The following is a 26,739-nucleotide window of genomic DNA, read 5'->3' on the forward strand; positions in this document are numbered from 1 at the left end:
TATTTTAGTTTGTAGCTTGTCATCTGTTTATGGTGTACACGGTTTTTGGATTACTAGGGATTAAATCACTACACGCTATACTTTTAGTATTATCTGGTATGCAGCAATATTGTCTACTACTTTATCAATCGTGAGAAAGAAAGTACTACACTATATTGTTGTCTCCTCTCATTGGTCTATTTTGAGCCCCTTTAAAAGGTTTTCACATCTGACGAGTTATGGGTGTTCCGGCTAATGTTACCAAGATTCCTTGTTTTCCGCCAAAAAGAAACATGTGGATATCAGATAAGCCTTCAAAACACGTTTAATTGGTACGCACAATTTATGTTGGGCGCTAAAATCATTTATGTAAAACACTACACTGTTAGTTAAAAAAATAGTAAAACACTACACTATTAGGCGCATGTCTTTTTAACTTTCATTCACACACACACACACATATATATGTGTGTGTGTGTGAATGCCGTGACCAAACTAGACCACCACTTACACAACCCCATATCCTGCCAGTAAAGTGAATGTCCGGCTGGCACACGCGCAACTAGCCACGTGGTGTGTGCAATCCATCCGGCTGGGGACGACAACATCCGGCTAGCACGTATTCAGCAACACCCTCCAGATAATGGTCATGACAACCACAGATGCCACATAATTTCTGCGTTCCAGCTGGAATGCAAAATGTCGGCATCACCATCAGGTAATTAATTATGTACCCACTTATACTAAGAATGCGAGATAAGGGCATACTATAGCTTGAATAGTTATAGGGATCTGGTATATATGGAAAAAAACATAGAATAAACATCATCATCAAGTAAGAAAAAGTAAAGCATTACAAAGTTACAATACACAGCATTAAATAAGATAAACAAGTCATGATAATAAACTTTATAACTAAGGTGTATTGGTCACAAATAATAATTAAAAAAAAAATTGTATATATATATATATATATATATATATATATATATATATTATATATATCTTTATCTATCTATCTATATACATATATACAAGATCAGCTGGCGCTTACACACGGAAGGCACCTGGGCATGTTGTGACGTTTTGTGGAACAACATACACCAAACATATGCTCCAACCAGGTCAGCGGCACTCACAGGACTTCAATAGTAGTAAGAAAGTAACTATAGACACACAAGTGCTTTCCAACGTTTCAATTCATAATGCGAATTTTCGTCAGGGAATAACAAACAATACATACATAACTTACCCTTAAATAGGGAAAACACCAAGTGCAGCACAGCGTCCAGCTCACGCCTCCCGTCCCGGCTGGCTGTCGTCATCAGTAAGAGCCAGGCATGTGCTTCCCATCTCCTCTGTACACATCACGAAACCAGTTGGGAGGTTGCTATGGGAGCAGATGCTGCAAAAAAAAAAAGTGTAACACCATCACCCATGATACAGCAATCATGTAAACAAGTTATGTAAAGAGACATCAGCTGCTAAGTGAACCTCTAAATAAAATTTAAATACGTAAACTGCATATATATATATATATACACACACACACACACATACAAAACATTATTGATCCCGACAGTAACAACATCTCCATCAAGAGTTTTTCAAAAATGATGGATCATAAATTTGACTCTAAAAAAGACTTTTGGGCCTATTCATCAACACTAAAATAACGTTTTTAAGGACATTTTTCCTTAAATAACGTTATTTTGGTATTCATGTAGCCAATTAGCACAGGAGATATCACAGATATCTCCTTGCTAAGTTCCCCTGCGTTAATTTCCACACTCCCCATACATTAGTGTGGAAATTGTGGTATTCATCAAATTCCGAAAATTATCAATTTTCGAAATTTGATGCAGTTACTATTCGCCACTGTGAGGTGGCGAATAGCAGGTGAAACTTACCTGTATCCGCGTGTGCAGGTCCAACGAGTCCCTCCGGCGCTCTGCTCCGTCCTCAGGCTCCGGAGGCTGGTCGGACATGTGCGCTCCCCAGCAGAGCACATGAAAGTTTAGACAAAAAATAAAAAAGTTTTTTTTTTTTTTTTTTCTAATCTGTCATGTGGTCTGCTGGGAAACCACATGACAGACCAGCAGGACGGAGCCGGAGGCTGCTGCGCGGCAGGTAAGTCGGGGGGGGGGGGGGGGGGGTACACAAACTTAAAGCATCTGTAGGCAGTGCTGCGCATGCGCTTTATTTATCGCCAGCTAGCAGGTGTGAATGTATATAGACAGCTTTATGCGGATCCCACATTAACTTTTACAAAAGAATTAAAGGATATTATCACGGAGGCAGTTCATAATAATATCATTGACGATAAAATAGGACAAATTCTCATTCCTCCGCATCCAGTACCGATCCTTTATTCGCTACCTAAAATACACAAGGATCCTGTACATCCTCTAGGGTGACCAATTATTGCCGCAAGAGGGTCTCTGTTATATAATGTTGCGCAATATTTAGATAATTACTTACAGCCAGTTATCCAATCACAAACTACTTATCTATGTGACACAACTAGTTTTATTACTAAGTTGAAAAATTTACCAGCTTTACCTAAAAACTGCTTGTTATATACAATAGACGTAACGAGTTTGTACACGAACATACCACATGCTCGTGCTCTGGCAGCAACAGAGAGGCTATTAACGAATAATCCTGACTACACAGGGCCGGATTTGACATTTTTCTTGGAACTATTATGTTTAACATTAAAACGGAATAATTTTTTATTTGACAGTAAAATTCTTCATCCAATTGATGGGATGTGCCATGGGATCTTGCGTGGCACAGTCATTTGCCAATGCATTTATGTTCTCATGTGAAAAGGACTTATTTTTTTCTGATCCTGAGGTTGCTTCAAATATTTATTTTTATACTAGATATATTGACAATTTATTTATAATCTGGTCTGGTACAGAAGATCAATTCCGTACTACTATGGAGAAGATTAACATGCAAGATGACAATATCAAATTTACATATGAAGTCAACAACAAATCAGTTCACTATTTGGATGTTCAAATTTCCCTGCAAGAACATCAGATCCATACTAATATTTTTCATAAACCAGCTGATAGGAATACTGTACTACACGCAGATAGCTTCCATCATGCTCCATTAAAGAGGGGTCTTCCCCTCTCCCAGATGTTAAGGATACATCGTATATCCGACAATATCAATGAGACGTCCATACAGATAGATTTCTTGATCAACAAAATTTATTGAAAGGGGCTACAATGCCAAAGAATTACAGAAAACAAAATCCAAAGTGTTATTAATTCCAAGATGTGAAACTTTCACTCCTAAAGTGAAAAAGGACCTTTCTAACACTGCGATTTGTGTCAATGACTATAATGATACTACCCAATCTGTAGTGGAGTCTGCCAAACAATTTTGCCCGTCGATTAAATCGTATAACGATCTTCCTATATTGAAAAACTCCAGACTACTACCAGGCTATCGCCGCGGGAAGAATATAGGGGATTGGGTAGTCCGCAAGGACATCTCCGGTTGTTCCAGTACTAATACTGCGCATTTTCTTTCACGCAAAAAAGGCTGTTTTAGATGCCTTGGATGTACTACCTGTGGGTATATGGCAACTGGAGATACGTTTGTACATCCCTACTCAGGCAAAAAAATTCAAGATCAACTTCAATTTAACATGTTCCAGCAGTTACATCATTTACTACATTAGATGCCCCTGTGGGCATCTTTATGTAGGTAAAACTTGTCGGAAGTTTAAAGAAAGAATGGCGCTACACTGTTCTGCAATTCGCCAAGCGATTGAGGGTAAAACTGTGGATCAACCGGTGGCACGTCATTTCAAGGAATTCAAACATAATTTGTCTGCTTTAAAATATAAAATTATAGATTATGTTCCCTCTAGCCTGAGAGGTGGAGATCGGGACCGATCTCTTTTGCAGCTGGAAGCCCGCTGGATTTTTTAATTGAATACTATCCGACCTTTTGGACTGAATGAAAATCTGTCCTTTAATTGTTTTCTCTAAACATGTAATATTGTTCTGTATATATATGCAGTTTACGTATTTAAATTTTATTTAGAGGTTCACTTAGCAGCTGATGTCTCTTTATATAACTTGTTTACATGACTGCTGTATCATGGGTGATGGTGTTACTTTTTTTTTGCAGCGTCGACTCCCATAGCAACCTCCCAGCTGGTTTCGTGACGTGTACAGAGGAGATAGGAAGCACATGCCTGGCTCTTACTGATGACGTCAGCCAGCCGGGACGGGAGGCGTGAGCTGGACGCTGTGCTGCACTTGGTGTTTTCCCTATTTAAGGGTAAGTTATGAATGCATTTTTTGTTATTCCCCGACGAAAATTCGCATTATGAATTGAAACGTTGGAAAGCACTTATGTGTCTATAATTTCTTTCTTACTACTATTGAAGTCCTGTGAGTGCCGCTGACCTGGTTGGAGCATAAAATATATATATATATATATATATATATATATTATATTCCACAGACAAGAAACCTTAAGAAACCATAAAGGCTGCTTAGACATTATCTGAAAATTCACAAAAAACTTATTGATTTTCTGCCACTCAAACTTAAAAAAACAATGAAGTTACGATCATTAAGGCTGACGCCTTAATGGACGTGTTTCTTGCGCAATACAGATATGGTATGCCATCACACCCTGTGGTTAACTGCAGATTCAGCACTCTCACAGAATGAGATTAATGTCACTCACGAAATGGTGGAGCCGCTAAATCACAGACACAGTTTTTAAAAATATTTTATTTAGCAGGACCTCCACCTGGGGGGCGGCAGCCTTAAGCTCTTTTACATGGCTGCCGCTCCCCCAGGACTTCTATGGCGTCTGGCCGTCGCCCATCCAGGGCTTCCGCAGCGTCTTCTATCTTCTGTCTTTGGCAGCTCTTCTCTGCTGCCTCCCCGCCGCCGACTGAGTGCACGGCAACTCGCGCTGGCAGTATTTAAGCCGGAGGCGGGGCGATGACGTCGTGAGCCGTGATTGGCTCACAGCGGCTATCTTTGAATTTAAAAAATGGCGCTAAGGCGCCATTTTTGAAAAGGGCACGCACGGTTCTCACCATTGAAGTCAATGGTAAGAACAGCTCATTGGCTGAGAGGCGGAAGGCTCGCCTCTCTCAACCAATGAGCGCTCCGCACCAGGATATCTGTACTGAAATCCCGGGCGGAGCGGTCATTCGGGTAGTAGTGTTCTTAGATGTGCGAGGGTCCGGGTATCTTTTTTTTTTTTTGCCAAGACCCTGGATTGTGTGAAGAGAACCTGGCCCAGGCATAGGAGGAGGTGAGTATGGAATTTTTATTACAGGTACTCCCCATTGGATTATCTACTGGAGAAGAGGACAGAATGGCTTCAGGGATACTAGGTGAGTATGTGAGATAGTGTGTGCATGTGTGAGCACATGTATGTTTTAATAAAATTGTACTTTTCTACCATGTGTTGTGTTTTTTTAATATTGCTTTTGCTGTGGAACTAATAGTACCAGCAAGCCCGTAATGCCCCGCATGCTGATACTTGTGGTTCTCCAAGTACCAGCGTGCGGGGTAGGCTTGCTAGGAACTGTAGCTCCACAGTAAAACCAATATTTAAATTTTCATATGCACCACACTTTACATAATCAAACCGGCACCCAGCGCCCAGTGGTGCTGGGGATAGTCCCGGCTATCAGCCTGGAGTGCCCTGAGGAGGGGGACCCCTTTATTGGGGGATCCTGGGCTGACTAGCGGTCAGGGGTAATGCTGCACCTGGGGGGCCCGGTGAAAGGGCTCCCCTGGCTGTGGCATCACCCCCCCTAGGAGGAGTCCGGTGCTGGTTCTGGTAAATACAGTGGGACCATACGCAATTTTCCCCCTGAATTTCCAGAACCAGGACTGGCTCAGAGCCTTGTGTTGGTTGCGCTAAATACGGGGTACCCTTACGTCATTTGACCCCTGTATTTTGGCAACCAGGACAGGTTTTGAAAAGCCTGGTGCTGGTTGTGCTTAATACGGGGGACCCCTGCGTCGTTTGTCCCCTGTATTTAGCACAACCAGTACTGGGGCTCCAAAGCCTGGTGCTGGCTGTTTTCTGGGGGGCGGGGCCACACCATTTTTTTTTTTTTTAAATTAAACACAGAAGCAGGTATCATGGATCTACCAGATCCGAGCCTGCATTCTGTGTGCTGCTACCTCCCCCGGGTCCTAGCGCCTGACCCCACCGTCTGCACTGCCGCCCGCACCGCCGCTAAAGCCCGCTACTGTTCCCGGGTTCTGGCCGCAGCTAACGCCCATTACCCCCCACGTGCCTTTCTACCGGCTCCTGCTGCAGCTAACGCCAGCTTCTTTCCACCGAGCCCACCACCGTTAAAGCCCGCAAACGATGGCCATCTTTGTGCACCCAAGTGAAGCCACAGTTACTACACCTGCTGGAGGCTCTTACTGCGGCTGCGCAAAAAGTTGAAAAGTCCTATCTCTACAATGGTGCATTCTTGAGGTAATAGTTTAAAAACGGTAACTTTCAAAAGCACGTACCCTGGCACAATAGCTACCTAATAAAACAAAACCCAAGTCTAAAATCCACCCCTACCCTGAGTTTTGCCTTCCCAAAAAAAAACCATAGTGATCTATATCCATTGACCTTATGACCTGTCGACATTTTAACCTGTGTAAGTTTTGTGATGTCTATATTATGAATGTTAACATTTTAAAAATGTCGACCTTTTGACCTTTTCGCCCTTTGTCCATGATAATATTTTAAGCTAAATATTGACTGTTTAACTTTTGACCATGTCTAAGTTATGTCCCTGTCAATATTTTGACTGTCAACATATTGAATGTTGATATTTTGACTGTGTCAGTATTTTGATTGTCGATGTCTTGACTATTTTTTATTGTAGATATTGTGTACCCACCCAACTCATGTTAGTGCTGCCTAGGTATCATCCTTGACTCTGAATGTGAGGAACAAAGGACCGTTCAATCTGTCTCAAAATCATGTTGCATACATCTAAAAAACATATCCAAAATTCTACCAGATCTTACACAAGACACTGCGAAAACTAATCCATGCACTCATTATTTCCCACATTGACTATTGCAATAGTCTCCTTACTGGTCTTCCTAAAAACAGGCTCTCACCACCACAATCCATTATAAATGCTGCTGTGAGGCTGAACTTCCTCGCCAAACGTTCATCGTCTGCTGCTCTGCTCTGTTAGACCCTTCATTGGTTACCAGTTTTCTACCGTATTAATACAAAATACTTTTACTTACACACAAGGCTATTAAACAAATCACACCAACATACAGCTCTTCACTTATCTCAAAATATCTCCCAACCCAACCTCTCCGCTCAGCACAAGACTTGCGTCTCTCATACACACGCATTATTTTCTCCCATTCATGGTTACAGGACTTTTTTTTCGGGCTGCACTCACTCTGTGGAATGCCCTCCCACACACAATAACACTTTCCTCTATTCTCCAAACCAACGTTCCCTTAAAACTCACCTCTTCAGGCAAGCTTATCTGATTCCAGAACTGCCCACATAACCTTTATAGCTTCACCAAACTAATTACTGTACATTCCCTCTCACACATTCTTTCACATCCGCCAGACCTTTGGCCAACATTCCTGTGTGACTGGATCATACAGCCCACCAAGAACCTCTGCAATCTGGCTGGACCATAAATGCAATATAGCACCTATCGTTATGTATCAATGCCTATTTTCCTATAGATTGTAAGCAGGGCCTTCCTACCTCTATGTCTGTCTGTTATTACCAAGTTTTGTTCTATTAAAATTTCCAATTGAGAAGCGCAACGGAATATGTTGCGCTATATAAGAAAATGTTAATAAATATATGAGTGTTATGTTATGGGTATATGCAGGGGGGTTAGGAATGGGGGGTTGCCCCCCCATGATTTCTGTTGGGTGGACAAATACTGTGTTTTACCCCCCCATGAGCTTCTACACAGAAGTGAATGAGTATGAATAAAATGAAAATGGGGATGAAGCGTTAATAGCTTTATTATGAACTCTCCAACTGTTCTAATTTCTATTTACCAAAAAGGATCTTCATGTTTGTTCTGCGTACATTTTCTTCTTGTAAAATTTTTTTTCTTTCTTTCTTAGAAGTTCGGCATATTTTGCTATGACAATTTGCAGTAATAATAACGAGACACGCAAGACCCGGAAGCTGCACTTCCCATTGACTGTTCTTATAAGTGGTACGACAATGGAACAGAGAAAAAGAATGATTGTGGCCTGCACATACCATAACCACTGAGGCAGTGACTATAGATGTAAAAATACTCCCAATCAAATGAGATAAGGCCATCAACGAAATTTGTATAAAAACTAGGTGAATGACTATGAAAAATAAATATTTTTTAGATGTACAATTGAATTTATCCATCTTTCTAACAGCTATTGTACTAACTGGTAGTTAATATTAATAATATTTATTTAATAATGTATGTAATAGTAAAATTAACTATAAAACTGGGGTTGACCAACCCCAGAAACACTGACGAAAATTTGACATAGGATTGGGAGCAGAGGCGGATACTCTGTATCTATATTTTTACCTCCTCCCTCTTTACCTACATTCCCTATCCAGTCCCTCTTTACCTGGTGACTTCCCCCCTCATTCCTCTCCCCCCTATTCTTTATCTCACTCATTCCCTTCACCTGCCTAATTCCATTTTCTCACCCTCTTTATCAGCATCAGTAGTTTCATCTACCCACTACCCTATGTACTTGCCTCACTTCCTTCAATCCTCCCTCTTTCTTTCACCTCCATCATTCATGTTACCCCCTTAACCCTCCAACTTTACCCCATTGTCTTCGTCCTGCTGTCTTATTGTACACAACCTTCTCCAGTGCTTGTGTAATAAAAGCGACACACACACTCAGCTCGCAGGCGTGCATGCTCCGCCCCCTCAACATCTGCACCAAGTGGGACCAGGGACAGGTGAAACTCAGCAATGGGCTACAGAGTAGACAGAGCAGCAGGTAGGGGAGGGTAGAATGTCGCGTGGGAGAAGCAAGTGAGGCAGCAGCTTTGTCTGTGCTGTTAGTGAGAGAAGGAAGGGGCGGGGCCTCCTTTCAGCTCTCTACTGACCACTGAGACTGCTGCATGGATCGGGGAGGGTCTTCTGGCTGAATCCAGCTGTCGCACACACGCGGATCCCACTCGACCCCCTGGCTTAGCTCACCCCTCCTGTCTCTCGGCTCCGGTTTTGCGCTCCATCCCTCCTGTGGACCCTTTAATATACAGTATACATAAAAAACCTTGATTGTAATGCCGTAGCGGCTTCAAACAAGCCCCCTAGAAGCCCCCGGGCACTAGATGGCCACCTGTACCGCCAGTCTCAGTATGGTAGCATCTCTCTGTTTAAATTAGGGTGTGCAGTCCAGGCCTCCCCATCCCGATTTGTGTATATAATATAGAGTGTGCAACTGCATTTTTCGTTTTGCTGCATGGTACTACAAGTCTCAGCAACAGTAGCACCAGCCTTGGTGTGCTACAGGTCCCAGATATCCATACTGGTGCTTTTAGTTCTACTCTTTTCCCTGTATACTCCAACAGTCAGGTGTATGCTGGTACTTCAAGTGTCAGCATACACAATCAATTTAGGGCTGCCAGGGCTTGCTGTAAGTAGCTGTGCAACAGGGAAAAATATCCTTGAATTTTTGTATAAACTAAATATTACCATCACACAAATTGCTCATAGTGTTTTTGGGTGGATACAGAATACGGAGCTGGATTTTCTAGGGGAGGGGAAATTCTTCTAATGTGAACAGCCCTAGGCTAAACAGTTAGGGGCCTATTCGTGATGTTAATTATTGGGGTCCATCATTGCTCTGGCGCGGTGACAGCTGATGCGGTATCAGCTGTCCCCGTGAGCCGCTTCACTGCTCCTTTTCAGAGCAGTTAATCTTTTCACTGCTCCTTTTGGAGCAGTGGCGGGACTACGCATGCGCTACCTACAGGTCACACATGTGCTCAATAGCCCTGACATCCGGCTGAAGGAGCCGGACAGGGGCAGAGGGTTCCGAAAGGATCTTTCATCGCAACTTTGACCTGCTTCACATAGGGAAGGAGTGGGTTGCGATGTCGGAGCAGGACCATTCGCCATCTGAAGATGGCAAATACTCCCGCAGTCAAGCTCCGAAAATTTTATATTTTCGGAGCTTGATGAATTCTGTCCATATACTAGTGTATGGGGACAGCTGGCCATAGGAAGGTAAGTAGGAGATATCTGTGATATCACCTGCTTTACCTTTGTGATGAATGGCCAGATAACTTAATTTTTACAATTGCAGATGAAAATGTGCATTTTAACCTGCTTTTGTGAAAATTAAGTGATGATGAAGTAGGCCCCTTAGTTAGGAGCTGTGTGACAAAGACAGGAGGACCCCATGCTCTGGGTCTCCCTGTGATAGTGTCACTCAACCTATCATAACCTATTACTGCTAGCAGCTCTTGTGGCGGGACCACATGTTGCCTGTCCCCTGCAATTGCAGGTAAACTGAAGTGCAGGCAGCACTTGTTTTTGAAAACCGGAGTCGCCATTTAAAATATTTTTTTTATAAAAATAAACACCAACAATCTTTATGTCATTATTTGAATAAAATGACAGTGCATTTTCATTATTGTGGATAATCCGCCTCTGATTGGGAGTCTTTGTACAGTATATCTACAGTCATTGTTACAACTGTCGTATAACGAGATACCAAATGCAAGAAAAAAAGGCACCAGGCCCTATCATAGTCCTTGGCTTCAGCTCCAGGCCTCCCATAAAAATAGGCCCACAAGCTTCATTGCAGACATTGCAGTGTTGACAGGAAATAAAAATTGACTGTCACCACCATTGGCTGTCTGAAGCACAGCACATTCTCCCCCTGAGGCCCCGACCAATTCACAGCTTCACCCACGACCCACCCCGCTGCCAGGTGCATGAAGCCCCGCCCACTCATGGGTGCCCGAAGCCCCGCCCACTCGTGGGTGTCTGAAGCCCCTCCCACTCACTACTGCCAATTGCCCCGCCCCCAGTCATCCGAAGCCCCGTACACGTGGCCACGCAAAGCTAAACATTCACAGTTTGTTTGCTGTCATGTCATCCTGTGCATGGCAGATTCATTTTATCTGGGGATGTAGATATTGAAGGTAAACCATATGAAGAGTAGACAATTATTGTTTAGGCCCCTAAACACTTTTTCCTTTTAAAGTTACAAAGTCTGCCTTAAATGTCTATGTGTGTGTGTATGTGGCACTACGGGGGCATTAACAGGGGGACTACAGTGGCATTACCTACAGGGGCATTACCAGGGAGCACCACCAGGGGGCACTACAGGGGCATCACCAGGGGGCACTACAGGAGGACTACAGTGGCATTACCAGGGGGCTCTACAGGGGCATTACCAGGGGGCATTACCATATGGACACTACAGGGGCATTACTATGGGGACATTACCATATGGCCACTAGTACAGGGGCATTACTATAGGTGCGCTGCTGAAGGGGGCACTGCTGCAGGGGGCATTACTATGGGGGAATTATCGTGAGGGGGGGGGGGCGCGCCAAATTACTGTCTAGCGCCGGATGACAAAAACCCTAGTTTCGGCCCTGTTGGGTGTCATATGAAGAGTGTTGGTCTCCAGAAGAAGAAGCAAAAAGCTAAAAAGGAAAAAACAGTAGCATAAAGAACTCGTCCAGTGGGTGGATTTTGACAAGTGAGTAGACATTGTTTCATGTAGGTAAACACAGGCTCAGACGTAAATCCCATTTCAGCAGTTTTGCAGTGCCTACTCCCATTCCAGGGCCGTAAAGAGGGCGGGGTGCCATATGCAGTCACACAGACGTCTCCCACAGTCCCGTGGGCTCTGTACAGCTGCTCGGACCGTCCTTAGGATGCCCCAAGCAGCACCCTAGTTACCTGGTGAAGTGGCATGGGGCGCAGGGTTATGACGTACTGGCGCTCTGTTATGGGGATGCCTATTCCTGTAGAGTGACATCATAGACTGTGTTCTTCTCCTATACATATACTATGCAGGACAGTGCTGTTGTCGTCTTCTTGGAGTATGTCCCATACATATGCTGCTTGTGAGGATACCGGGTGACCTGGGGTTCAGGGATCACACAGTGGAGCAGGTTATAATGAAGGAATGATGAACTTTATTCATGCAGACACAGAAATCCAGCAAACAGTAAGCAGGGTTATATCATTACAGTCCACTCAGAGTTCAGCAAAGTCTTTTAGAGCTGCTGTATGTCTCTTCCCTACCTGGCCATCTGTAACAGGGCACACAGAGCTGCTATATATATATCTTAAGACACTGAGAGGGGACAACACCCCAACCTTCAGAGTCACACAGTACTCACACACTATCCCACAATTCCCCTTCCTGCACCACCTTACTTCCCTCTCTCTCATTGGTGGGCTCAGGTGTCAGTCTTTGCAGAGAGGAAGGAGGGCTGTAACAGGAACACTCCGCTGCTGTCTGCTTCTGGCAAACTTCCTGTATGAGATATGCAGACTGAGGGCTTCAATTTAAGAACACAGAAATGAGTCATGGGGTTAACTCTTTTCGACATGCAGGCAAGTCCTAGAAGTCCTTTTCCCTTGTCTCCTCACACTGCTGGTATGCAGATAGTAACTAATCTACCTCATCATTACATGCGGTATGTTGATCTCCATTACAGAAAGGTGTCTCCCAATAATTAAGTATGCAACTCGCTGCAAGTTGCAGCGGTAGATACTTAACTACCGGAGCTGTCCCCGCGATCCCTAATGCCGGGTACACATTAGCTGTCTGGCCGATTGAGTCCTCTCCCAGAATGCTACCAAACTGATTATTCATTCACTAATCATTTCTCGGCTTGACTACTGCAACCTTCTCCTTAATGGCCTCCCACGTTGCCATCTTGCTCCCCTCCAGTCTGTTCTCAATGCGGCAGCTAGACTTATCGTCCTCTCCCCCCGTTCCACTTCTGCTGCTCCCCTCTGCCAAAACCTGCACTGGCTTCCATTCCCCTACAGAATCCTATTCAAACTCCTCACCTTCACATACAAGGCCCTCTCTTGAATACCCTTGAACCACATAACCATCACCGTGTCTCAGTCCGTCCTGCCTCAGCCATCTCTACCTCGCCTACTTCCTGCACTCAGGTCCCCCTCTACACACTCATGCCTCATGTCATCTGTCGGTCTCCCCTAGATTGTAAGCTCCTAGGAGCAGGGTCCTCCTCCCCACTGTCTCATAGCCTTCTTCTCTAGCACTTCTATGACAGCCTTCACCTTCCCAGTTGTATTGTGTATGGAGAATTGTGTTGCTAATTGTTACTTGTGCTCTGTTTATATTTTGGTTACTGTATTGTAATGTAATGTTCTGTGCACCCTTTACTGTATGTACAGCGCTGCGGACCTCTTGTGGCGCCCTATAAATCAAATGTAATAATAATAAACTAAGTGAAAACTGCTTTATAACTAATCAGAGTGCTCACTCATAGTTAAATAACACAATCAGTCATTAAGTTACACACAATGCTGCTTAGGCTAGGCATACACTATACAATTATCTGTCCAATCTGGCTGGTTGGAATGAAAACCTGGTAATGTATGGGAGCAAATGACAATAGAAATTTGCTCCCAAACACTAGAAACGGGACCAAATTTTCCTTCCCTCCAGACAGATTTGACAGATATCTGACAGATAATTGTAGTGTGTACGCCCAGCATAATTGATGTAACATACCTCCATATTACATTGTGTTTAAAACCTAAGCCTGTCAATTACTTTGCAAAAATATCCTCACTGCGACCGCTTCGCAGGACCATTGCGGCACATGCGCAGTGTGACATATACGCATGCGCAGTAGAAAAAAATCATCCATTTGCGAAAACATCGGTATTGTCTCTGAATCAGGCCCACAGATCACACACTGAAGAAAAAAAAAAATTTTTTTTGCTATAGCTCTACTATAAAGTGGTTTACGGTAGGCGCTAGCTATGCCCTCCGTGGAGCTAGCCAGACCTCACAAGACAGGCAACACACAGACAGACAGACATGTGCAAACCACACTACTAGTTATGCACCCACATCAATAGTCACACTGCACCTAAATCTGGCGCTGCTTAATTGTAATCCTCAAGAATCAACATCAGATCAAGTAATCAGATTTTTTTTATCATGCACAGCTGAGTTAATCAATGTTGTTGGGTCAGTAATAAACACTTGTTCCACAGACAGAAATCCTGAAAACAAGACCTGCTGGTAGCACTTGATGATTGGCCCTGGTTATTGTAACTTTTATAAACTACAATTATACTGTGGAAGGAATGGGTATGGAGTCCCGGCGGTTCATATCCTGACGCCGGCAGCCCGAAGGGAGAAGATCCTGACAGGGCAGGTAAATACTCTATCCCTACCCCTCACCCCCCCCTAACCCTCCCTTAGGGGTGCCTAACCCTAACCTCCACCCCTAGTGCCTAACCCTAAACTTCCCCACAGGGTTGCCTATCCCTAATCCCCTATTACCAGTCCCCAAACCTAACCCTAACCTCCCTCTGGGGGTGCCTAACACCCCCCCCCCTTCCAGACTTAACCTTAATCCCTCTACACTACCTAAACCCATCCCCCCCCCCCGCGGCTAACGCTAAGGGTGCCCCGAATTTACCTAGTTCAGGTTGGCGTCCTTCGGCGTCGGGATTAAGATAGGCTTCGAAATACCGATGCCTATCTTAAATACCTTGCCGGGATACCGATGTCGGTATTGAGACCAGTGGCAGCAGACTACATCCCCTGTGGATTGAGTACACACCCTCCTGTACAAACATGTACAACATCTTCCTAAATCCAACAATTCAGATAACCTATCCATGGAAGAAGCTTCACACAGGAGCCTGTATTGAGCTAGCTACACACTGTCGGATGTTTTTAGTCGGGACGAGGAACGGAATGATTTTTTGGAAATTTCAAAGCCCTAATATCTGTGCTACACATTAGCAATTTTTCCTTAGCAGCTAACGATTTTTCACCACACAACACTGATTTTGCATATATCCACCTACAAAGATGATGACATAGTGACAGGAGAACATAGGAAATATGGGCAGATTATTGAAAATACACACACACACTGCTCAATATCGGGAATTTGAGGCCGAGATTCTCGTTCTTGACAGACATCAGATAATCAAAGGAGTGCGTTTAGAAAACACTCACAACCGTTTTATTGGTGAAACACTGAAACAATCGTTCATACACACTATATAATAAATCAGGCTGATCACCCGATTATTCGCAAATCGGACCAATAATTGTATAGTGTGTAGGTAGTTTTACTGTGTACTTACAGTAAATTGTGATTTCACAAGATCTGGTAGAACCCGCAGTTATGTCATTAGGGAACAGAGCATTTTAATTTGTCCTATTTTGGAATAAAAGCAGAGATATGTAATTAAAAGACCCAGGGGAATAGAGAAAAAAAGTTAATATTTTAACTGTATATTGCTAGTGTGCTAACAAACAGTACTATATGTTCTGGTCTGTCCTAAATTACACAACAGTGGAGTCCTCTGCAACTTGTGCAACACTTTGCATTCCACTCATGCACACCACTTCCATTTGGCTGCAGAAGGGGAGACAGGAGAGCTGTCTGCTTAAACTATTTTGGATTTTTTTATTTTTTTTTCAGGACAGCATGTAATTCATTCTCCAGGCATAAAACACACCCAGAGATATAGCATTTTGCAGTTTACAATTTGCAGAAAGTCTTACTGTTGCCACAAATGTACCTGCCCTGCAGGTCTTGGCTTGTGCCGATTATCTGTCCTAGCTGCCCAAGAAAGGGTGGTTATCACTAGGCACAGGACCTTGTGGGACACTCAACAACCTCAGGAGTAGACCCCATGGAGACAAACGGGAGATAACACACACACACATGCATTGTTCGACACTGGATATTTTTTTTATTTCACCACTGTGTGTTTTCATTTCAAAGTATTATTTTTGCTGGTTAAATAAAATACAGGTGCACACTCTAAGCACTAGTGCACCTGAATTTTATTTTTCTTCACAGTACTATAAGTCTCAGCATGGTAGCATCTCTCTAATGCGTAAATTAGGGAGTGCAGTCCAAGCCCCCTTCCCCATCCCTATTTGTGTATATAATATTGAGTGAGCAACCGCATTTTCAGTTTTGCTGCACGGTACTACAAGTCTCAGCAACAGTAGCTCCAGTGGCGTCACAAGGGGGGGGTGCAGTCTGCACCCGGGTGTCAGCCGCCGAGGGGTGACACCAAGGTGCAGACTCCCCCTCACTGACAGGAGCCAGGTGCTGCACTGTAGCATTAAGTGCAGCACTCGGCTCCTGACACTGAGGGAGATAGCCAGCACTCCACACAGGTACCTCCTGCATCCCCTGCACTCGCCCCAACTTGGCACGGGAGTTTGGGCAGTGAAGCCACACCCCTTCCCACATGGCAACGCCCCTTGTCCATGTGACCATGCCCCCTTTTCAGCATCCCACGGCACAGTGTCCCTCACCGCACTAGGTGACACCTCGGGGAGGGACGCCACTGAGTAGCACCCTCCTTGGTTTGCTACAGGTCCCAGATATCCATACTGGTGCTTTTAGTTCTACTCTTTTCCCCGCATGCTCCAGCTGTCAGGTGTATGCTGGTACTTCAAGTGTCAGCATACATAATCAATTTAGGGCTGCAAGGGCTTGCTCTCAGTAGTTGTGCAACAGGGAATAATATGCTTGAATCTTTGTATAAACAAAGTATTACCATCACACAAATTGCCCATAAGGTTTTAGGAGGATACTAAATACGGAGCTGTATTTTCTAGGGGAGAGGAATTCTTCTAGGGTGAATAGCCCTGTGCTAAACAGTTAGTTAGGAGCTGTGTGACAAAGACATTAGAACCCCATGCTCTGGGTTTCCCTGCGATAGTGTCACTCAACCTGTCATAACCTAGTGCTGCTAGCAGCTCTAGGTGGGGGGACCACATGTGTCCCCTGCAATTGCAGGTAAATTGAAGTGCAGGCAACAATTGTTTTTGAAAAGCGGAGTCGCCATTTAAAATACTTTTATAATAAAAATAAACACCAAACAATCTTTATGTCATTATTTCAACAAAAATGTATATAGTTAGGATAATATGTAATGCTTTATTTATAAGGTCATAGATAATTATCCTCTCTCATTATGGGCTCTATTTACTACAATCCGCAGATTGTAGTGTGATATTACCTACTGAATTTGCATTGCGAATTCAGGCAATATCACAGGGACAGAGCTTGCGATAATGCTTTTACGGATAAGGCAATATCACAGGGACAGAGCTTGCGTAAAAAATACAGTGACAAAATGCCAGTGCATGCGCTGACTGATCGGTGCTCCAGTGATGTCCTCCGTGGCTCTGGTCAGCTGGTCTCCCATCCTGCACTGTGACCCAGTCAGGTCAGCTGACCGGGTCACAGTACAGGATGGGAGACCAGCTCACCGGAGCCACAGAGGACATCACCGGAGCACCGATCACTGGGGCCGGCTCCAGGCTCTGCTCTGCCTGTTGAGGTGCGTATCCACTTAGAAACGAGTGCACGATTACGACATTGTAATTGTGCAGTCGTTTCACAGTCTGTGATGTGCCTACATTGAACGTTCGGTCGTTCAGTGTAGGCACATCCATCATCCCCGTACATGCTGAACCTGACGTTATCAGGTTGACCAGCATGTTCGGGCGATGATAGATGTCAAAAATGACCAGCGGGCACACGCATCGCTGGTTGTTTTTTACTTTAAACTGCCCGATTTGCAGACGATTAACAAGCGATTGAACAATAACGAAGTTGGTATCGTTCAATCGGCCTGTTTAATCGTCTAGTGGATACGCACCATTAGAGCAGAGCAGAAGTCCGGTAATCGGGGGAAAGCCTGGATAACGCCATCTCCAGGTGGCGTTGTCACAGTGCTTCCCCCAGTATTTTTTCACAATTTATTTTTAGTAAATCTCAGGCAGATCGCATTTCCCATTAAAATTATGGGAAATGCGATCTACTTACTAAAAATATGTGATAAATACGGCTTGGATTAGAATTTTACGAATTCTACTCCAATTGCCCTTTAGTAAATTTAGGTGAAACTAAAATAATGTGAAACGGGTGTGAAAACACACTTTTTCACTTTATTTTAGTAAAAATAATATTAATAAATAGAGCCCTATGTGCTTTATCTGTTCTTATAACCAGCAGGTAGTTAATAAAGAAGTCTGTGACTCTGGGGTCTATTCATTATATTAATTATCGGATTCCACTCAGACATACTAACTCGCTGCGAGTGTCGGAGCAATTCATCATTGCTCCGGTGCGGAGACAGCTGATCTGAAAATCTCCTTTTGGAGCAGTGAAACGTAGAACTAGTGCGCCTACGTGAACTAGAGTTCACCAAGCTCACAAAGCCCCTGCATCCAGTGGAAGGAGCCAGACATGGGTGGAGGGATCCCGCAGTCAAGGTCCGAAAATACTGTATTTTTGGAGTCCGATAAATTTCTGCCACCATACTTGTGTATGGGGACAGCCGGCCACATATCTTTGATATCTCCTGCTTTACCTTTTTGATGAATGGCCCCAAAACTTAATTTCTACAAAAGCAGATGAAAAGGTTAATTTTTTGTTGCTTTTGTAGAAATTAAGCAATAATGAATAGACCCCTAAAAGTTATGTATAAGGAGGAGAATAAACAGTTGTCATACCAAGTGTCTAATTTTATATTACATTTCTTATGTATATTAAACTTTGTTCAAACTACTGTATACATTGTTATTTAAAAAAAAAAAAATTAAACTATTAAAATTGTGTAAAAAATGAAAGGCCGCTATAATAATCCTGAAAGCTCCAGAAAATGGAAAACTGCCAGAGTAAAACAGCCACTGATCGATCCACATATTCCATTATCTCTGACTAAGATTACCTTTATGTCACCCAGGAACACAGTTCAATGTCCTGCCTGTCACATCCACGCAATCCCCCCTCCCCCCTTGGGACAGTAGCAGCCTTGACTGATTACCACTTTGTAGGAGATAGATTCATAGGATAAAAGATTTACCTCTCTGTACAGTACCATCAGTGGCGTATCTATAATGGGTGCAGTGTGTGCGGTGCACACGGGCCCCTGGGTCCAGGGGGGCCCACACCCATATAGTTTTAAACTTACCCGTCCGTAGTCGCCGGCGCTGCAGAGTAGCAAATATCACTGGGAAAATGCTGGTGACTCTGAGCATGCGCAGTACTGCTGTCCCAGGAAAAAAAGCGAGCGCCTTTCTCCCGGAGACCTGCGCAGTCAATTCTAGAAATAAGCCAGAATCTACTGCTGCACCACTTGCCGCGACACCGCACGAGAGAGCAGGGGGCCCGCACTGTGTATGCACACGGGCCATCTTCTCTCTAAAAATGCCCCTGAGCATCTAATATGCGCCTGCTATCCAGAAAACAAGAAAATGCTGTTGTTTAGAGATAATGCCATACACCAATAGTCACCAAGTACCAGATCCCCCAATACAGTCACTGTAAGGAGCCCGAATATACAAGGGAATATGAACATACCCACCACAGATATGATCAGCGTTCCTTCTACAACAGTCACTATGAAGAGCTAGGTTCTAGAAGGTAATGAGGTGGTAATGTCATACATACAGATATGATCACCGAGCTCCTTCTCCTAAAGTCACCATGAAGAGCTCTGCTGTACAAGGTACTAAGGAAAGGTATGTCATACACGGGATGTACTCAAAAGGTTAACAATGACAATGTTGACTCATAAGTAAAAGATTGGCAGGCATTGTGTCAACTATCTCAGAATGTTCACATGTAATATGTCAACATTATCAGAATATCAACATTAGGTTTCGGCTGCTAGTGGGTGGGTTAGGCACTAGAGGGAGGGGTTAGGGGAGAAACGCTCACCCAAACACGGAGGTCTGACCCGGAAGTCACAGTCACATGACCGCCAGGACCCAGAAGACGCCACTACAGCCGTCGGGAGCAGGTAAATCACTGCTGGGCCACCAGGGACAGCTAATCGCCGCCTGTAGTGTCACCTTTCCACCCTGCGCGCCACCCTGCTATTTGTCGTCCACCCTGTGACTCTCCCGGCTGTAGCAGCAGCGTTGTTGCCCCCATCATGTTGGAGGTGCCGGGCCCCTTCTGCAGCCTGTTCTCCATCCCCGACTCCCTCAATCCCTCAATCAGGAAGTCAGGGAGGTGGACACTGCCCGGGCTAGTAGGTAGCTAGGTGATACAGCCGGGGGGCTCCCAGCAGGAAGAAAGACATAACTATCGTGCCCAGTACTTTCTGCCCCTAACTCCCTCCTTGCCCCAGTACTGCCCCAACTTCTATCTACCCTTATCCCCCCTCTATCCCCAGCACTGGCTGCTCCTTGCCCAAAGTACTGCCCCAGGTGTTATCTACCCTTACCCCTAGTGTTGCTCGAACTGCTACCTACATTTATTCACCCTTCCTACCCCAACTGCCACATGCCCTTACCCCCATCTACCCCCTGCCTGGCCCAACTGCTCCCCGTCTCAGCATCCAGCTCTAACCGTAGCTGTCCCCAGCACTGCCCAAGCTGCCACCTGACCCCACCCCCAGCACTTTCCCAACTGTTGCCTGCCCTCACCCCTCTATCTGCCCTCAGCACTGCACCTGTTGGCTATGTGAGATCAAGGCAATGTATTTATAAGCATGATCTGTACTGAAAATATGAGTGCGATTTCCCATGGTGTATGTGTAGGACATGTGAGATGGTCTGATGCTAAGTGGGTAGGCATATAGGGCTCTATTTATTAACATTATTTTTACTAAAATAAAGTGAAAAAGGGTGTTTTCACACCCTTTTCACATTATTTTAGTATCACCTGTAGTTATTACAGGGCAATTGGAGTAGAATTAGTAAAATTCTACTCCAACCCCTAGTATCACTTATTTTTAGTAAAGCAGATCGCATTTCCCATAATTGTAATGGGAAATGTGATCCGACCAGAGTTACTAAAAATAAATTGTAAAAAAAATACCGGGGGAAGCCCTGTGATAATAACGTCACTTGGGAGGTGGCGTTATCCAGGGTCTCCCCCGGTTACCGGGCTCCCACTCTGCTCTAACGGGGAGAGCAGAGGCGGGAGCAGGTACCAGTAATCAGCTATGTGGTCTAAACAGACCGCAAGCTGATTGCTGTAAAAAAAAGAAGAAAAAAATTTGAAACTTCAGGGACCGGTGATCGGGCCTCCGGTGATGGCTCCTCTCCGGTCAGCTGGTCTCCCATAGTGCATTGCGGGCCGGTCATCAGGTGATCGGGTCCCAGTGCAGTATGGGAGATCACCTGATCGGGAAGCCCGGAGAAGATCACCGGAGGCCAGGAGGATGCAGGTAAGTGTAATGAAGGGAGGGGAGGTCGCGGGGGGGAGGGGGGGTTGCAGGGGCGGGGCTTAGCGTCGGTGGGGGGTAGCAGCGATGGTGGGTCGGCGCATGCGCGGGCTTCTTAGTCGTGGTATTTTTTCTGAAAATTCCGCGACTAGAGTGCGGATGGGATTCGCAGGGACAGAGCTTTATCGCAAGCTCTGTCCCTGTAAGGGATTTATAGTAAATCCCTGTGATATTGCCTGAATTCGCAATGCGAATTCACTCGGTAATATCACACTACAATCCGCATTCAATATGCAGATTGTAGTAAATAGAGCCCATAGGGAGCTTGAAAGCATCATTTGTGATGGGACCCAGAAACAGTGGAGTAAGGGCCTGATTCAGCAAGGATCGCTATTGCAAAGCTACACGCAGGCAATTGGTATCATGTGCAATTGGTATCATGTGAATGCAGCAGGAGGTGTATGACACCCCCTGCTGCATTTGCGATCCCAGCACTACGATGGAGGTTGCAGGCTGGGATCACTATCACGACCATTGGTGGTCCTTGATTGCGAAGGTGGACAGTGCCTGGGCCTCCGGCCAGCTGTGTTAGCCTCAACTTACTCAGGCTGGTCGGCTTACGAGCCCAGGACACTGAGTTGATCAACTCAGATCCTGGACTGGCAATGCCCGAAAAACAGGGAGGACACCCCCCCGTTTCTGGGAACGCCGGCCAACCCTGCACTGCCCCTTAAATGCCTCTGCCTTTCAATCAGGCAGAGGCATTCAAGGGTCTGCATTCGACTACGCAGGACCCATTCTGCACACTCGCAGAATGGGTCCTAATCGGGAATCTGTGATCAGCAGTGAATCAGGCCCTAAGACCCCAATTTTTTAGGTCCCACATTTTTTTCATGCAGTGCGATCACTGCTCCTTCATTGCTCACACCCACAAGTTAGCCAGGAAGGAATAGTGTCAGAGAGAAGGTACAATGACAATCTACACACTTCATGCAACATACACAGTGATGGAGTGTTTTTGTATAATATAAATCTATATGTCATTTGATGTATTAGCACATGCTTTTATAACCATGTACCTAATTATCAAGTGAATAGCTATAAATGATGTTTAAAAAAAAAAGCAAAATTACTCTTTTATATAGGACATATTTGCATATTAGGCTTTGAGATTCTTAAAAACTGTGAGCTAACACCCAATAATGCTGATTTGACTTAGGAGTCTTATAGAATGATCAGCTATTGTCATATAAGCCAGGAACTGCCCATCCTCTTTGTGGGTGAAAGTCCAATTTATCACATCCCTTTCTGGTTTATCGGACTAAAACCCAGGATCTATATTTGGAGTCAGCCTCATGGATCTCTTATCAACACAACACACATGGTCATCGTCAGCCCTCAACAGCCACACAAAGCGCAGCTGCTAAACGCTTCCACACCTAGGAGTCACACGCTCAGATATAGGGGTATACATTATAATATGACAAAAAATGGATGAGCTACAGGGTATTCAACCTATGGCCCTCTAACTGCTGTGGAACTACACATTCCAGAATGCCCTGCTTTTACTGCATGCTAAAACTCAGGACATGCTTGGATGTGTAGTTCCACAACTGGAGGTCTGCATGTTGAATAGCTCTGCGCTATACTGTATGTTCAAGATCAGGGACATAAATTATATACATTATGATATGACACACGCAGATGTCTCACACGATCAGATGCAGCAATATACATTGAATACATGTGCATATGACACATGGGGGGAATTCAATTAATTGCATTGCTTAATAATGCCAGGAAGGAGTGTCTGTTGCTATTCAATCGTCTGCATCGCGCCCGGCACTTAAGTCAGGAGATGCAGTTTGCCGCATCTAGTCGCAGTAAACAGAATTCTCTGACTTAAGTGCTGGGAGCAATGCTGCTAGCGCACGCGGTAAGCCTGCAACTAGCATTGCGGGACTTGTTTAGTTGGATTTACAGCGTGGCTAGCTGAATAGCTTCAGGCACTCATTCCTGGCGCTATTCAACATCGCATTTAATGGAGTTCCCCCCATAGATGTACTGCGTGCTCAGCTACATTATTATACCACACCCAGATGTGTTGCATGCTCAAATACAGAGATATAAATCACATACATTATTATATGGCACACTCCGATGTGTCACACACACATACAGCATACAGGCATAGATATTATATACAATATTATAGGTCACACAGGGGATGGGTATGGGATGCCGGTGCTCAGGATACCAGCGGTCAGAATCCCGACGCCGGCATCCTGACCAGGTTACAATGCCGATGTTTAAAGGTAAGTACCCCTAACCTAGCCCTACTCCTCCCCACACCCTAAACCTAACCTCCCAAAGTCCTTAACCTAACCCTCCCCCTAACCCCAGTACTTTCCTTCGGGATCCCGGCACAGATATTCTGATAGGTGTCGGGATTCCTGCATCGGCATTCTGACAGCCGGAATCCCAGCTGTTGGGATTGTGACTGCATCCCGACCCACAGATATGGCACAAGGTCAGATACTGGGATATAATTTATATAAATTATAAGAATCACACGGATGTACTAGACTCTCAGATACATAGAGATACATTATTATATACCTTATTACATGACCTCTAATCTTTGTAAAGTCTTCATTAGGCTCGTTATGCTGAATGGAGCAGAACTCCACAGAGCTTACACATACTGTAACTGTAACAAAAGATTTGGGAAATTGCATAATTTCCTTAATGAAAATGTTCCCTGGAGCCTATTCTTTTATTTGTAGATTTTAGATTAGAAAACAGGATATCGAAATGGTGAGCTGGGGACGAAGAAAATACTTTCTGCAGATTTATGATCATTTGTTATAAAGTTATGTATAATAAGCAGATTTATTTGGGAAAAGTCTTTTTGGCACACTAAAGCCGGGAACAAGGGTCAAAGCTTACACAGGAGATTTTCTACTTCAGCTGATCAGCCTCAATTGTTCCCATATAACTGAGGTTTCTGAAAATAGTGTCAGAGGATGTGATCCAGGGTCAATTCAACCATGAGGAGAGCGCCTCCTCACCACCAAATTCTCAGACTCCCTCCCATCCCTTCCCAAAGTCTTGTTATACTTCCCACTAATCAGATGTTATATAATGATATTACACCAGGGCTCAACAAATCCTGAGCACCAGCTCACCATGGCAAACTAGATTTTAGTCCTGGCGACTAGGTTTTACAATAGCCAGCCAGGAACTTCACTAATAAAGTGTAATAAAAAAGAAAAAAAAAGCACTTCTCCAGGGCGAGGTTACAGCCGGGAGTGGGCGGGACTTTGTGTGCCTGTCACATGAAGACGGAGTGATTGGGTGCCCGCCCACCTCATTCAGTGTGGCTCCGCCTCCTCTGTTCTGCCTGCCAAAGATGCCTCCAAGCCACTGCAGCACTGCTGGCACAATGAAGGAAGAATACGATCCCTGGGTGAGCTGTACACCATCGGTCCCGGAGCAGGACCAACTTATTGATTGGATCCCACAAAGGAGGGACATCATAACAGAACATGATGCTCAGTAATAATTGTCTGCTGAAACAGATGTTGCACGCTTTACACAGTGTGTGCTGGATCATTTTTTGAGCTGAGAGTCTGGCTGCATTTCCTGTTTTACCTGCACCTGGTTACTTCATTTTCATACTATGTGGCATACTATGAATTTGATCAATACTGTGTGGCATACTATGAGAATTTGGTGCATACTGTGTGTCATACTATGAATTTGGGGCATACTTTGTGGCATAATATGAATTTGGGCACTACGGTGTGGCATAATATGAATTAGGGGCAGTACTGTGTGGCATAATATGAATTGGGGGCACTACTGTGTGACATTTTGAACTTTAGGCAGGTATGGGCATGTACCAGAATATCATGGCCATTCAAGAGGCATGTTTTCATGTGGCAGTCTGATAGCATGTGGAGAGGCATTGAAGGAGCATGTGAGGTGGTCTATACATGTTTTCATATATTTTAATCATGGGCAATGTTCTGGCTCCTAAACTTTTAAACTGGCTCCTAGAGTTTACAAAATTTGTCTAGGCCTGTACGTCACAGTGTGCCAGGTGCTATACTTTTATACTGTGCACTAATCGGAAGTTTTTATAATGATACTACGCAGTGTGCAATGTGCGCTAGCCTGTCATAGCAGACGTTCTATAGTGATAATACCAGTGGCGTAACTAGGTTCTTGGAGCCCAGGTCAAGAAGAAAACTGGAGCCCCCCACCAACTGTTTGCACGCCTGAAAAGGTGTGCGCCAAAAAAGTGGATGTGGCCAAATGCCACAAAAGGAGTGGCCACTGAAAATGTGGGCATGTCAACATGACACACCAGCATTTCTCATCACACTGGGAACATTCCTTTTCATTCCATATGCACCTTAATATCACTAGTAGTAGTGCCCCTTATGCAATGCCCCCAGTAGCAGTGCCCCTTATGCAATGTCCCCAGTAGCAGTGCCCCCTGTAGCAGTGTTCCTTATGCAATGCCCCCAGTAGTGCCCATTATACAGTGCCCAAGTAGTGCCCCTTATACAGTACCCCAATAGTTCCCTTTATACAGTGCCCCTAGTAGTGCCAATTATATTAGTGCCCCAGCAGTGCCTCCATTAGTCCCCCCAGTAGTGCCCACTGCCAATTATACAGTGCCCCCAGTAGTGCCCCGTACACATAAAACACACACAAACACACATAATTTACTTACCAGAATCCCCGCTCCTGCGCCCACCGCCGTCCACTCATTCTGTCCCGCTCAGCAGTATGAGTGAGTTCCAGCCCGGCTCCGACCCTGGGTGCAGCAGCCAATTAGAGTCTGTCTGACTCTTACTGGCTGCAATGCTAAAACACACCACCGGTGGCAGAGGCGTGTTTGTTTTAGTGTATAGTACCGCAGACCGCACTGCAACTGGCGGTCGGCCCCTGTCCCCCCATTTTTGTGCCCAGCATTGCAAGGATTTTTTTTCCCCCCGTCTCTAATGTCTGCCCCCTTTATCTCCGCACCATCTTTGTGTCTCTCATCCCTGTTCTCCTTCACCCTGTCGCTCATATCTGTCCCTCTCATGCCCTGCCATCCTGCATCTCATTTGTGTCCCCCTTACATCCCCTCGCCTGTACCCTCGCCTGTATCCAGGGCCGAAGTTCCCAGTTGCACCCTCCCTTCCCCTCCAAAAAAGTTGTCGATCCTCTGCACGCACGCTTCAGAAAAAGGGGGCATGGCTGATCAGGGAGGGGGCGTGTCCTTTTGGAACACCCCCAATTCATCACCCTTTATAATGCATTATGCCACA

The 26,739-nt window shown here is 44.8% G+C and overlaps 1 protein-coding gene across 1 annotated transcript in view; it reads right to left on the reverse strand.

The window, feature by feature from the left end:
• MYLK (myosin light chain kinase) overlaps nt 1-26,739 on the reverse strand; it is an 807,913-nt gene that overhangs the window by 760,214 nt on the left and 20,960 nt on the right. The window contains exon 2 of the mRNA XM_088460742.1: nt 1,232-1,384. Within this exon, the coding sequence (XP_088316868.1) occupies nt 1,232-1,304 (73 nt within the window). The 5' untranslated portion in view covers nt 1,305-1,384. The remainder of the gene's footprint in view (nt 1-1,231; nt 1,385-26,739) is intronic.

The sequence above is a fragment of the Taudactylus pleione genome, unplaced genomic scaffold, assembly GCF_031769625.1.
Source record: "Taudactylus pleione unplaced genomic scaffold, aTauple2 ptg000977l, whole genome shotgun sequence".
In the NCBI taxonomy this organism is placed as follows: domain Eukaryota; kingdom Metazoa; phylum Chordata; class Amphibia; order Anura; family Myobatrachidae; genus Taudactylus; species Taudactylus pleione.